Genomic DNA, 14709 nt, shown 5'->3' with positions numbered 1-14709 from the left:
TATCTCTGCTGTGCGAAATCAGTCTGCTGGGACAGAAAAGCGAGGTAAATGCATTATATATTTAAACGGATGTGTTTTATTTCGTTTTCTGTTTCTGTAAATCACAGTCATTCCTCCGGTTTTGCGTATCTCCTAAAATGATCTTATTTGCTGCGAGGATATTGATATTAGGCTACAGGATATTATATTAGCTTACTATCTAACATTTCGTTGAAATCTGTTTCTTATGAATATAATAAAATCTTATTTAAGCTAGACTAATCACTGCAGTTGTTGAGAGGTATTTTTAAAGCGCTGGACTGTAATGATTCGTCTTTGGTGCAGGAGCCTATCCAGTAACATTTTCTCGCTTTTCCTCTAAATAACCTGATAAATGCACATGGAATCGACATCATTATATTCAATAACCGCATTTATAATCGCTTAGAGAGTGTTTTAACAGAAACATCCGACAGGAATCATCTGGAAAAATCATCAGTATTCAATTAGCACTGACTGAATGGCCGCAGTCGGAGATCTGAGACTCTTTTGTGGATTATTCAACCCCAGTGTTTTTGTTTTAGGCTCCAGTGTTTGTGATTTTTGTACTTTATTGTTGCGCCAGCTCAGTAAAACTAGGGTAATGATCACACTTTGCTTTATAGAACTGCAGCATTGCCAAAGTTTCCCATGTCAAATGTAGGCTGCTATTGTTAAGCTCGAATATCTAAACAAAATAGTTGATTTTTCAACCAAGAAAAGTCAGGTGAGTGGGTAAAGTTTTTGGTGAAGAAGTTTGAATAATAGGCCTTTCAAAATAAGATTGTATTTATTCTATCGCAGCTTGTCGTTGTATTACCGGTGTGACCTGAATATGGATTTTTGAACATATTATGCCAATAAAAAATGCATTGATTACGCTATAATATAGGCCTATATGCCAATAATTTATGCCACAATTTAGGCTACTTTATTCAAAACTGCGCGTACTTGGATGATCAAGTAATTTTCTTTGGCCGAGCAGTTTTTTTCCTGCATTGATTGGAAGGTGCCTGGGTGTGTTTTTGTTATTATTAATTGATTTTACCGTCAGTGACAAACTAACACAAATGATTCTCTGGCGCCCGACACCAAGCACTCTTTCCAGCTCGTTCATTTCCTGGCACACACTTGAGAGATGATGTCTTCTCTTTTAAGCATTAATGTTGCAGGAACAGGCGAAGGAGAAAAATAACACCGCGATTATTTTTAATAGAGCTGGCAGAAAGAATTTGTGGTCAAAATGGCGGACGTGACTCCCAGCTGCTGATGATGTTACCAAAATACAAAACGCTGAGTAACAGGCCAGTGAATATTAAAGGCCGTTTTATTAACGTGTTTCAGATACCCCTCAGATATATTCAGATATAATGAGACTCCCGCTGGTATTGTAGGTGACAAACCAGGCCATGGTTAGTTGGGTTTTGATGACAGGACAGATACAAGTTGATGATATGCGATGTAATGCTACAAAGATTTTTATCCCTTCCATTGAGTTATTAGCTTATTAGTGTCTTTTTATACGTTTGAAAAGAGATGACATGACACGAGAGGTTTAACTCTTGTGCGTTTATTAAACGGCAGCAACATTAATTTAGCATAAGTGTAAAGGAAATAGTTTTATTGATAGTAGTAATAACAACAACAAACAGTTCTTCCGCCAAGTAATATAGTGCATTAGCCTAATAACCGTGGGCTATTTACGGTTGCCAAGCAACCTGGCGTATTAATATAGCCGCAACTGTCAGTTGGATACTGAATATTTGGACCCACACAAATTTCACGACGCTACAGATGTTTGTGTGTCCATAAATTCCTTGATTATTTTACTTTCTTTCGTAATTTATTGTTTTTTGTTGTTTTTTGGCAGCAATAACAATCTGGAGTCCGTTGCGGTCGTAGGTATTACAAGGTATTACAACAACAATTTCAGTTAACGTTAGCCTATAACTAACAGTCAAATATTTATTATTGAATTCACTATTTTGATTATTTTAATAGCTTAACTAACTTTGTTCATTAAAATATTATTTAAAAAAATACTATTATGTTTTTGATAAAAACGCTTTATTCTCTGGCGCCGCCATTCTATAGAGGAAGTGAATTGTGCTTTAGGCAAGTGAATTTCCAAACGCACATGTTGATCAGAAGCTAATTATCTCATACTCACACTGGTAGCACTAGAGGAAGCCATTAAGGGCTGTGTTTCAAACAGAGAAGGGATTGTTTGAAATAAAGGTGCTGCTTTTATTGAAACAAATGCATTCATAAACAAATTCTGCTCTCCTCTGGTTGTGTGCTTCAATTAGCATCTTATTAGAGACCTCAAGCAGGTGTTGGTTTTGACACGTAGTCTCCGATTTGAAAGAGGAAGCACTAATGAAGAGTTTTACTGTGATGGGAGAGCGTTATCACCATACATCCGTCCAATGATGTTTTCTTGGTCTCTCATTTAAGAGATATTTGCATATGTTTGCTAATCCAGCATTTCAAATCAATTCCCCTTTTTTGTTGTTGGGAAGAACAACATCCAAGCAGTCATTCACTGATTTTTATTTTTTAAAGAAATCATCAACAAGAATTGATCAACAGCTCCGTCTACATCTCGTTTCGTCTCAGATCTGAATATCTCTAGGAATCTCTGCTCTACTTTATGCTGTAAGCAGCTGTTGTTTTATATTCTTTTTGATCGCAAGATTAAAGTATTCCCAAAACTCAGATTATGATTGCGTGTAAAAAATAAAAAGCAGCATTTACACTCTCAGTCAACTCAGTCAAGAAAAAAACGTGACATTTGAAAAGCATTTTAGAGCATTCGTTGGCAGATTTCTGATGCACATTAAAATTTGCGCAATTAAACTTCGGAAAACCTTCCAACTGTGACAAAACAGTGCTTGCATTTGTGCTTGAAGTGATCTTATATACTCATTAGTGCTTGACCATTTTTTAATTTCAAAAAATGGCTGATTTTGAAGCCAACACAACTTCTGTTATAATAGATTTTGAAGTTAATAAACTTTTTGAAGTTTTGTGTGCAACTTCAGGTCTCGCGTCCTTCGGCCTGCTGCATTCGGCCTGAGCTCCTCGTTTTCTCAGACAAACACAGCATATGTTTGTTTTAAATTAGAGATGCACACAGGGAGCGAGGGGTGTGCGGTCGCTTTCCTCTTTGTCTCGGCCTCTAAATCCACGAGCAGCTGCCGGCTGCAGTGTCTGCTGGGAGTTTCGGAGAGAGCCGTGCGCTTTCTCCCATTGGTCTGTGCCAAGGTGGCGTTACGCAAGCCGTGGCGACTGCGACCCAGACTTAACAACACGGTTGCCATGACTAGCTTGATGGGATGCTGAACTCTGCCTCGGTGGTGGATAGGAACTTGTCAAACTGGCAAATTGTGCACCACCGGACTGGACTGCATGCTCTCACTCACTCTCTCTCTCTCTCTCTCTCTCGTTCTGCCACCAGCCCCCCTCCTCTCTTTCCCCTCCCTTTCAGCTCTTCAAGCTAACGTATTGGCTGAGCTACAGGCATCTTGTTGCCAAATAGGTGGGCCCTACTCGTGTTGGCAAAGACTCAGGCAATGGTTAAGGAAAGAACGCGGAGAGGACGAGAGAGAGCGAGCGATCGAGAGAGAGAGAGAGAGAGAGTTGGAGAGAAAAGGAGTAAAAAAAGCAGCAGCACTTGGGTTTGCCAGCGGTCCTGCGAGCTCGTCCAACATTGATTCGGTTCTCTTTTTTTTCCTGCCCGTATTCTGTGCTTTGCATTAGCCAGTACCCCCCACCCACCCGCCCCCCTTCGTCGCAGGAGTGTGCATGCATGTGCGCGCGTGTGCCTGCATTATGTGTGTGCCGCGCTTTCTGAGTTTTTTGCTGGATCCAAAGATCTAAGAAAACACTCATTGCGCTTTGCCAAGGATTTCTTTCCGGCATTGTTTAGATTTTTTTTTGTTTTGTTTTGTAATTATTTGGAGAGCGAAAGCATTTATTTTAAGTCCGGTTGCTTTCCTAGCTGTTTTCTTTTCTTGTGTGCACACCTTTATTTTATTTCATTTTTAGTTTTTTGTTTTCTTTCTTTTTTTGTGTGTTTTTTTGCAGCATTTTTTTTAATAACCAATTTTACCTGGAACCGCAAAGCAAAGCAAAAGAAAATTTCTGATCTTGAAATTAACTATTGGAGCCGGCAATTGGAGCGTCTCCAGTCTTCTTTCCTTTTTACCCAAGTTTTTTTTTTTGGTCGCCAATTCTTCATCTTTGCCAAGCCAGCAGTTGTTGTTTCGGCGTGAGTGGCAAAGAACTGGTGCGGGTGGATTTTTTTTTCCCGTCCTGAACGGTGTGCCAAATTTATGATGAGAGTGCAAAATGGTAACTACCAGCCTTTCTCTCTCTTTCTGCTCCTGTCTGCAGTGCGTGCTTTTCACGGTGCTATCTGCCTTCTTGATTGTCGAAATGTGAACATGCCTGGATTTCTGCACAACAGCAGCCCACAGACAGGATTTGATGGCAGGTCTTGAAGGGACGCAGTTTAACCGCGGTCTTGTTGTGGCGAGAGTTGGTGGAGAGGGTCTGGGGCACGGCGGCCCTGGCACTGGGGCACCGTGGCGCGGTTTAGGCTTTGTCACTGAGCGTTGTGTGTTGAAGGTATTATTGGAGAGCTGAATGAGTCTTCCGTTGCCGTGGGGATCGCCAAGCTTTTCTTGGCCTGACTTGAGCTAAAGAAGCTGCTTTCTGTGAATTGTAGAATCCCGGAATTCCTGCACAGCCGCTGAGATCTTTAAACTGTCTGAAAAAGAGCCTCGTTTAGCTTTCAATTTGCATTTATTTTAATTTAATTTAAAGTCTTTGTATTTGTGTAGGATAATTGTGTCTGAACTTAAGGGGATTTTGCTTTATGCATGCTTCTGTTGTGAAAATTGAAAATAATGATCGATTACATTCACATAATGGTTTTCAATTTGCATTCTATTCAGTCTTAATTTATGGATTTTCTGGTTTCCTCAGCATTGAAAGAAATGGCAAAATTAGATACTAAAAGCAGAAAGTTGGCATTAAAATTCATAACAATCAAATGGCTTTAATGGAATGGAATGATATGGAGACTAAATAGAATGTAAGAATGTATTATTTCAATTGAAAATAATATTTTTTCCAAATTGGACTAAATTGATTTCTACACTTAAAAATAATTTTCTTAATCTGTATTTTTAGTGGTTTTCCAGTAAAAATATCCCTAAATAAGATAAATGTACTTGAGGAACACATTTTTTTAAGATAAGACCTGTTTCCAGAAAGAATATTCGGAATTAAGTTAATTTTTTCCTTATGTTTACCTCATTGACAGATATATTTATTCTTTGAACCTCTCTAAAATGATTGAGATTCATGCTTAAATCCTAAAATGCATTCAAATGGACCTAATTCAGCATGCGTTCTCTTTTATTTACACTATTTTAGATCTTTTTAATGCAAAAGCAAGACGAAATTGCTATTTGCAGATGAGTAAACGTGATTGCATGCAATGCATCCTTTTCCAAAGTTCTCAAACATTAATTTTTAAGTTCCACAAAAGTCTGTGAAATTTAGCTTTTCTTTTTCTTTTTTAATCCAACAGGATGAATTTCATCCCTTCATCGAGGCTTTGCTGCCACACGTCCGTGCGTTCTCCTACACCTGGTTCAACCTCCAGGCCCGCAAGCGCAAGTACTTCAAGAAGCACGAGAAGCGCATGACGAAGGACGAGGAGCGCGCCGTTAAAGACGAACTCCTGGGCGAGAAGCCCGAGATCAAGCAGAAGTGGGCGTCCCGTCTGCTCGCCAAGCTCCGCAAAGACATCCGGCCGGAGTTCCGTGAGGACTTCGTGCTCACCATCACGGGGAAGAAACCGCCGTGCTGCGTGCTGTCCAACCCCGACCAGAAGGGCAAGATCCGCCGCATCGACTGCCTGCGGCAAGCAGACAAGGTCTGGCGCCTGGACCTGGTGATGGTTATCCTGTTCAAGGGAAGCCCGCTGGAGAGCACGGATGGAGAGAGACTGGTCAAGTCCCCGCAGTGCTCCAACCACGGCCTCTGCGTGCAGCCGCACCACATCGGAGTGTCCGTGAAAGAACTGGACCTGTATCTGGCCTACTTTGTCCACACGCCAGGTGAGTCACAGTCTCACACACACACACACACACATATACACACACACACACTGATATGCACCGCTGCGTAACCCGGTTCAGGAAACACTGTTCGATTCAGTTCCGGGCTGTATTCCAGAAATGTACTTGAATGCAAATATATGCAAATACACGCTTTGTTGTGTTAATTTCTTTGTTGTTATTTGTGTGGTTGTGATGAAACTTTAAGGAGTGTGTGTGAAATTGTGAAATTTTTAACTTTTTGTGTGTGTGTGTGTGTGAACTGGTTTCTAGGTTATGTTCGCTGTAGAGTGTGTAGCATAATACACCCATACCTTTGATAGTTGTGTTTGTTTATAAATGTCAGATTGTGTATTGTGGTGGTGACAGCTGGCCTGCTCCCAGCTGGTGTAAAGGCCAGACACACACACACACACACACACACACACACACACACTGGTTAGTTACACTAATGCCTTTAAATAAACAAACCAATAATCAGAACAATCACATTCTCTTAGACAGATAATGTACTTTCGATTTACACTCTTAATTTATGTATTTCATTTAGTTATTTATTTTTGTTTTGCTCAGCATTGAAATGTCAAAATTAGATATTAACATCAGAACACTAATATTAAAAATCCCAACAGTGAAATGACTTTAATGCAACTTAATGATAAAGGCAGACTAAATAGAACATAAAATAAAATATAAAAATATTTAGTTTTATGCAGCATAAAAAAAAATATATAATATTTTTCATCAATAATAATAATAATAATATAATAAACAAGATCATTGATTTTATTTCTAAATACTTAATGTCTTCTGCACCTCTAGTACAAAAATAGTTTGTTCATTTAATATGTAATTTTTATTCAATTAAAATATTTAATTATTTTTTTAAATGTATTATTATTATTATTATTGTAGTTGTTGTTGTTGTTATTATTATTAACAGTAATAGTAATAAATAACTAAATGGCAGGTATTATTTCTGAACGCTAAGGCTTTCTGCAGCTGTAACAACAATAATAGTTTGTTCATTTAATATGGATTTTAATTAAAAATATGTATCTATTTATTTTTGTAATGTTAGAATTGGTGTTTGTGGTTTTGTTGCAGTTACAAGTATTTTTTTGGTCAGATGCACTGTATGTTGGTCTCTATATTGGCGGCAGTTCTTTGGAAAACACAGAAAGAGATGCTCACAAATGATGCAATATTATATTTGCAGCTATTTACAGGCAGCTCGGTTATTTAGCTATTATCTGTGCACTCAGAGTATGTGAACAGGCAACATTTGATGGCGGTTTTCACCTTTGTTGTGACACAGAGCCATAATTCTGTTTGTTGGCAGGATCTCCGAAAGAGATTTTGTTGCCCATGCCGAGTTTCCCTTTCGCTCCGTGTGGAACTCAGCGTCAGTTAGCCGGTTCACCATGCCGTTCTTTTCCTGTTTAACGGTATGCCAGGACTCAGATTATCTCCTGCTGACCTGGCCGAATCTCCTGTCTTAATCCGGACGCTATTAAAACGGCCCGATGGCTCATTGTTCCGACCACATCCTCTTTACCATATTGAGGGAATATTACTGCAACGTTTGTTCATTTCCCTTAAACACTGACAGACCCCGTTTTACGCAGTTGGTATTTTGCGAAGATTATTCTCAAAGCAAACATTTGCATTTATGTTTCGACTGCAGTTTTAAACTACGAGAGCCTGCCAAAAGCCAGGCCTGGTTTAGATCACTTCTGCTTTTGCTGTCTCTGAAAATCAACGTTTACATTTCGGCTCCAGCGTCTGAACAACTACACATACTGTGATATTTTCACTCTGTAGATCAGGAGGCACGATTCGTGTATAATTTACTCTCCAGGTCTGGTTGTTTTGTGGTTTATTGACAAGATGCGTGTCGTATCGCCCCCTGGGAGCGATTAATGACGTTAAACTCTGATGCTTAAATACCCAGGAGCACGACGGCGTAATTACGCTCGGTCTTCTCACCGTACGCCGGCTGTATTAATGATGATGATTAATGGGAGTTTTTGACGAGCACCTCGGATCGGCCGTCTTGCGCCGCTCCAGAAAAAAAGTTGTTATTTTTCTTCTGAGTTTGTCAGAATGATGGATGTTTTCTCCCAGGTTAGTCATCTCTGGAGCTCGCCACGTCATACGGCTTCCATTATCGCGCTGTCATGATAAAAACATGTGCCTGCTCTCATCTCTAATCGAGCTGTGTCCAGCTCAGACAGCCGATAAAACGCCGGCCGCGGTGCCAAGTTCTGTAGTCAGGCGACGGCTATACAGCTCTGTGTTGTAAAGGAGAGAGAGAGGGCCAGACGTTGAAAAGAGGGGAACTAATGGTCTCCTTTTTCTTTCAGAAAAGGAAATGGATGTATATAGTCGAACGACAAAAGACTCTTAAAGTGCGGTCAAGCGTTAAATCACTTGTTTCACAGCGAATTATCTATTCAGGATGGTTTCCACAGCTTTCAAAGGTGTTGGAGATATCAGAGAGGTGTTGCGATTTCTAGCGGGAGTTTAAAAATAAAGACGGATTTTGTGCTGTGGGTATTTGATGACGGTGTGAGCTGCAGACTTTACATTATTTTCTGCATCGTTTTTTTTTTAGCCGAGCGGTTGCATCTCTTCAGAAGTGACAAAAGCAATGAGACTGCTTGCCGTCAGGCCATTGGGCAGCAGCGTTCGTTCTTGGCTGGTAATCGAGGTGATTCCCGCTGCTCCAGGCTTTGAGGCCCGTACCCTGACCGACAGCAGACAGTCACCCGCACTGACCGCTGACATGCCGCTATGGGCACCTTCACATTTGATTTGATTTGGAGCTGGGTGTACTTCTGGGTGTTGCTTGGATCGCACTCAGGAAGCTGGTTTTCCTGTGTTTATTGTGTTTGTGTGAGAGAGTTTGTTTAATTACAGGTGCTGGAAAAATATTAGTCCATTTGGATTTAGCTTTTACTTTTTGGCTGTTTTTAAAAATAATATATTTTATATCAGAATATTTAAAAACCTGTGTGTTATAGCTCATTTTTTTTTAGATATTGTAAATCTGAGTATCTGCTTCAGTGATGGCAAGAAAAATATTTATTAAAAAATCATCACTTTAATTTAAATGTAAATTTCATAATGAAAATTTTTATAAATTTTTTAATTAGTTTTTAAACAAATATATTCATAATTGCATCATTAACTTTAACACAATGCACATTTTTGTTAAATAAGTGTATTCCTAAATTAATTTTTATAGGTATTTTTTCATCTTTCATTTTAACAGCACATTTCTGATGCTGTATTTTATATTTTGAATTTATAATACAGAAGTGTTTAAATGACATCATTTCAAATTCTTTTATCAGTATATTGATAATATGCTAATTCTAACTATTTTAATATATAGTATAGTTATGTTTGCTTATTTAATGTATTTAGGTGAAATATACAAATAATAATTTAGATATTTACATTCGTTCACTTAATAGTTATGTTATGCAGTGTGTGAAAAACACACAGCATATCAGATGAGATGAATATATTTATTTATTAATTTAAAGCAAAAAAGATGGAAAATGCATGAGAAATGCACAAGTAGTGTGTGTTTGAAAATAATTTTATTTGAGCTTTTTTCCTCTTAATATTCAAACGCTAGTGTAGCACAATCTAGTCACCGAGAAAGAAAGTCAAAAACAGCAGAATTCAGAAGATAACCGCAGATGAGAAGGAAACGGCACAGCTGAAATGGAAAAACAGGAGAAATGTTGAAGGAGAAGAAGGATTGACTTTGGCTGGGCTCTGTTTTTTTTTTACTTCCTTTCATTTGGATGAAACTGGCAAATAAAACCTATAGCGGTAAACCAAAATGCCCCATATACTGCACACATAAACATAGAAACAAACAGAAATCATGTTAACCAGAGATATTAATATTCTCTGGCAGTTTTAAAGATTATATCAACAATAACCACACCAAATGAATCCTCATCCTCCTCCTGATCAACTATTAATTATTAGTAATGTTATTATTTGCATTGTTTCATTTGTTAAAAAGCAGAATAGAACAGCGGGTAGAGAATAAGGACGGTGCAAAATGCCAAAATGGAAACAAAAGCCGGTCTGCGAAGGGAACTTCGACTGGTGTGTGTGTTTGGCACTGCCGCACGGATCTCAGCTTTTCAAATCACGCCACACGCTCTGCCAACATCCCTCTCTCTTTCCCAGCCTCTCCTTCCATTTAACCCGCTTTTTCAGGCCTTTTCCTCTGAACACGTCCTCTCTCTCTCGCCATCTTAACACCTTCGTCAATGCGCCGATGGGAAAAACAAGCCTTTACCTCGCCCGCAATTCCATATAGAAATATACACTCGCTCTCTGTCGCAGGAAGACGTGCTTTTTTTTTTTGGAGCAATTTTCTATTTTAATGATTCAGAAATTGGCCGCAGCGAACAATCCCATACGCTGGGAAAGCCGCGTTCCAAATCAAAATGGAGAGTTTGGCAGCGCTGACTTTGGCTGCCGGGCTTCTGTCTGTGATGTTAGATGTAAAAAAAAAAAAATACGGGTCTGATAGATCATCCAGCTAATCGTGTTTAAGTACATATATTATTACACAAAATCACCCTTTAGGCGTCTGACCCGAATGGTCAAACTGTCGCCAGCTGAATTAATGTTTCTTTAACTTCTAAAGTGTGTCAGGAGAACCGGCTGAAGGCGGCATTAGCGCATGACACTTTTGACAACCAGAGAGTCACAGAGTTTGACATAAGCCCTCATAGGAATGTGTGTTTTTGTGTGTTTGCGCTGTGACGTTGTTTCTACAAGGGTGTGTACGGCGCACTTTGAATGACACGCCGGACAGGCTAATAGCGGCAGTCAGACTGAGCGAATAATGATTGGAAAATGAGGGCTATTATTGAACTAGAGTAAACAGCACAGGACTCTGGTGAAAAGACTTCATTCACCACAGCACTGGAGTGCAGCGGCTTTCTTCTCCTCAGGGGTCCTCCTGCCGCTCTCAGAATCCGCCTTTTGTTCGCCACAGAGACGGACAGAGAGAGAGAGAGAGGGGACGGAGCCCGCGCCGGTTTAACGAGACCTTCATTTTGTCGTGTCGATGAGGCCGTTTCATTACTGCAACAGTAGACACACACCGACTGCCCGTGGGGCACTGACAGTAAAAACTACTTTTTGCTGCTATCATGGTTTTTCAATACCTTTGTAATGCAGTACAGTTATAAGCTGCTGATTTGCAGAAATTTACCATGGTACATTAAATTAACTGTACAGTGATGGCAATACCATGGTAGTTTTATGCCACTTTTTAGAGCTACTGCTTTTTCTCTTACAGAAATGTACCATATTTTATTTTACAGAAATACAGCTGATATGGATTTTCCATATGTGACCCTGGACCACAAAACCAGTCTTAAGTGTAAATTTTTCAAAATTGAGATTTATACATAATCTGAAAGCTGAATAAATAAGCATTCCATTGATGTATGGTTTGTTAGAATATGACAATATTTGGCTGAGATACAACTATTTGAAAATCTGGAATCTGAGGGTGCAAAAAAATCTAAATATTGAGAAATTCGCCTTTAAAGTTGTCCAAATGAAGTTCTTAGCAATGCATATTACTAATCAAAAATGAAGTTTTTATATATTTACAGTAAGAAATTTACTAAATATCTTCATGGAACATGATCTTTACTTAATATCCTAATGATTTTTGGCATAAAAGAAAAATCTTTTTTGACCCATACAATTTATTATTGGCTATTGCTACAAATATACCCCAGCGACTTAAGACTGGTTTTGTGGTCCAGGGTCACATATGCTAACAAAAAATACTATACTTTTTTTTTTTTTTTAAACAGTACTACGGTGATATTAGTAAATACTTGACATGGTAGTTTGTTTTCCCTTATGATAATTTAACATGGTAAAATAACAAAGTGCAATGGTAGTACCATGTTCATTACATATTTACAGACACTTTTTTGTCACAACATAGTACCATTCTAATAAATTTGTGACCTGCTGATTTGTACTTCTCTTACAAAATTTATATCAACAAAAAATACTATGGAACTATGGAACCGGCTGGGGAAGTCGTGGCCTAATGGTTAGAGAGTCGGACTCGTAATCGAAAGGTTGCGAGTTCGAGCCCCCGGCCGGCAGGAATTGTAGGTGGGGGGAGGGAATGTCCAGCGCTCTCTCCACCCTCAATACCACGACTGAGGTGCCCTTGAGCAAGGCACCGAACCCCCAATTGCTCCCCGGGCGCTGCAGCATGGCTGCCCACTGCTCCGGGTGTGTGTTCACGGTGTGTGTGTGTGTGTGTGTGTGGATTTGTTCACTACTCACTGCTGTGTGTGTGCACTTGGATGGGTTAAACGCAGAGCACCAATTTCGAGTATGGGTCACCATACTTGACAATACGTCACGACTTTACTTTACTTTACTTTACTTTAACTACCTTTTTTTTCATGTTTTTATTTTATTTTTTTATTTTTTTTGGGACAAGGTACCATGGTGATATAGTAAAAATCTGAACTGCTAGTTTTCCTTTACAAAAATTGACCATGGTAAAAGTTCAACAAAAGTTCAGTGTTGTTGTTTTTTCTGTTCTATTTTGTTTTTTTTTTTTTACATATTTACAGACATTTTTACTGTTAAAATGCACTAAATGTATGACCTGCTAATTTGTATTTCCCTTACAAAATATATAAATATATTTTGGTATTATAAAATATATGGTATTACCATGTCTTTTTTTTTTGACATGGTACCATGGTGATATAGTAAATATATACTGCTTTGTTTTCCCATACAAAATTTGTTATAATAACAAAAAATACACATTTTTATCCAAGTGTCTCTACATGGCACTGTTGCAATAGAGTAGATTTATTAGCTTTCTTACTGAAAATTACTGTGGCAGTACAGTGATAGGATCAGATGATTAACATGGTACTGTTTGTTGTTTTTTTCTTACGAAGAAAATTACATTTCTGAAAGGTAAGTGCAAAGCAGCAACAAATCTGCTATGTTTTCAACATGATTCTATGGTGATGATACAGTACATTTATTTTCTTTACAAACATTTGCCATGGTTTGTGTGTGTGCGTGTTTGCATGTGTATATATGATTAATTACATTTCCATAAAAAAGTTTTTGTAATCTTTGTTGTGGTAAACAAATTTGTGGTTTTTCAGAAACTTCTCACACAATGCTTCAGGGGTCTTTGGCACTGAATGTGTATACTAATGTATGGATGTTTGCTTGGAGCATCACGTGAGTAGTAGGTTTCTGTCTGTGTGGAAGTGCTCGCTTGTGTGTGTGTGTGTGTATATAAATGCACGTGAGCTAGAGAAAAAAAAATGCATCAGGGCAGCTCAGGGACGCAGAGTGTAAACTAGGTGCTAATGCCTCGTTTTGCCTGTTTTGTCAGTGCAAACGTTCTAATTAATGGGAATGGAATAAATAAATTAAGCGGCTACGTCTCTCCACAGCTGAGCAGCGAGAGAGAGCGAAAGAGAGAGAGCGGCTGTGAATTTCTCTTCCTGTTCCACTTATCATGTTATGACCTATTAGCCCAGGCTTTGATGCAGAGGCTTTTGTCTACACACACACAAAAGAAGCTTTATTCTGTCGGATTTATGAGATATTCATGTAACTAATAAAATCATTTTCCTCCAGATTTGAATTCATTGTGCATGTAATTGACTTTGCAGAGAGTGCACTAAAATATATGCAAGTAAAGTGCCACTGCTGGTTAGTGGTCTTTGCTAAGTCAAGCATTATTACTTAGGCTAAAGGAATATTTTCATTTTTGGGTGAACTTTGTTGAAAATGTCCTTACCCTCAGGCCATCCAAGATGTGAAGTTTTTCTTCTTCATCAGAACATATTTGGAAAAATTTAGCATCACATCAGTTACTCAGCAATGGATCCTCTGCAGTGAATGGGTGCCGTCAGAACGAGAGTCTGTAATATTGCTTTCTCTAGTGAAAAAGTTATTTCGTCTAAATCAGGAGAGAAATATGCACAGATCATTCCAAAACAGATCTAAACCAATATATTACTGAATATTAATGTGAGAGGATGGACTTTTTCACCTGTGGAAACCTTATAATGGATTATGGAATTTAAAACTAAAATAGTGGCTTTATTTATTGCAAATATGCAGCATTTCACTTCACAAGATGTTAATTGATGGACTGGAGTGGTGTGGATTACTTGTGGATTACTGTAATGTTTTTATCATCTGTTTTGACACTCATTCTGACGGCACCCATTCACTACAGGGAATCCATTGGTGAACAAGTGATATAATGCTAAATTTCTCCAAATCTTTTCTGATGAAGAATCAAACTAATCTACATCTTGGATGTAACACTAAGTATTAAACTTTGTGTTTGTGTTCTGGAATAGTTTCTGTTGGGAATGCCTCTGTGCTATCCCATAATCCCTTGCAACATCCACAACCTGTACAGACCCCTGTTAACTCTGATACATCTTGCCGTTCCAGTCTTTGCCTCTCTCTCTCTCTCTGTCTT

At 38.7% G+C, this 14709-nt stretch overlaps 1 protein-coding gene across 16 annotated transcripts in view; it reads left to right on the top strand.

Moving 5' to 3' along the window:
- Nucleotides 1-14709, top strand: part of LOC306864244 (nuclear factor 1 X-type-like) — a 161368-nt gene that overhangs the window by 48139 nt on the left and 98520 nt on the right. For 12 of the 16 annotated variants that reach the window (XM_079408101.1, XM_079408109.1, XM_079408108.1 and 9 more), the window contains one exon: nt 5621-6152. In XM_079408101.1, the coding sequence (XP_079264227.1) occupies nt 5621-6152 (532 nt within the window). Of the gene's footprint in view, nt 1-3550; nt 4375-5620; nt 6153-14709 lie in introns of those variants that run through there. The other 4 variants (XM_079408104.1, XM_079408100.1, XM_079408099.1 and 1 more) reach the window with 2 other exon arrangements.

Source organism: Barbus barbus, assembly GCF_936440315.1.
Source record: "Barbus barbus genome assembly, chromosome: 4".
NCBI lineage: Eukaryota > Metazoa > Chordata > Actinopteri > Cypriniformes > Cyprinidae > Barbus > Barbus barbus.
This window is presented reverse-complemented; position numbering and strand designations above follow the sequence as displayed.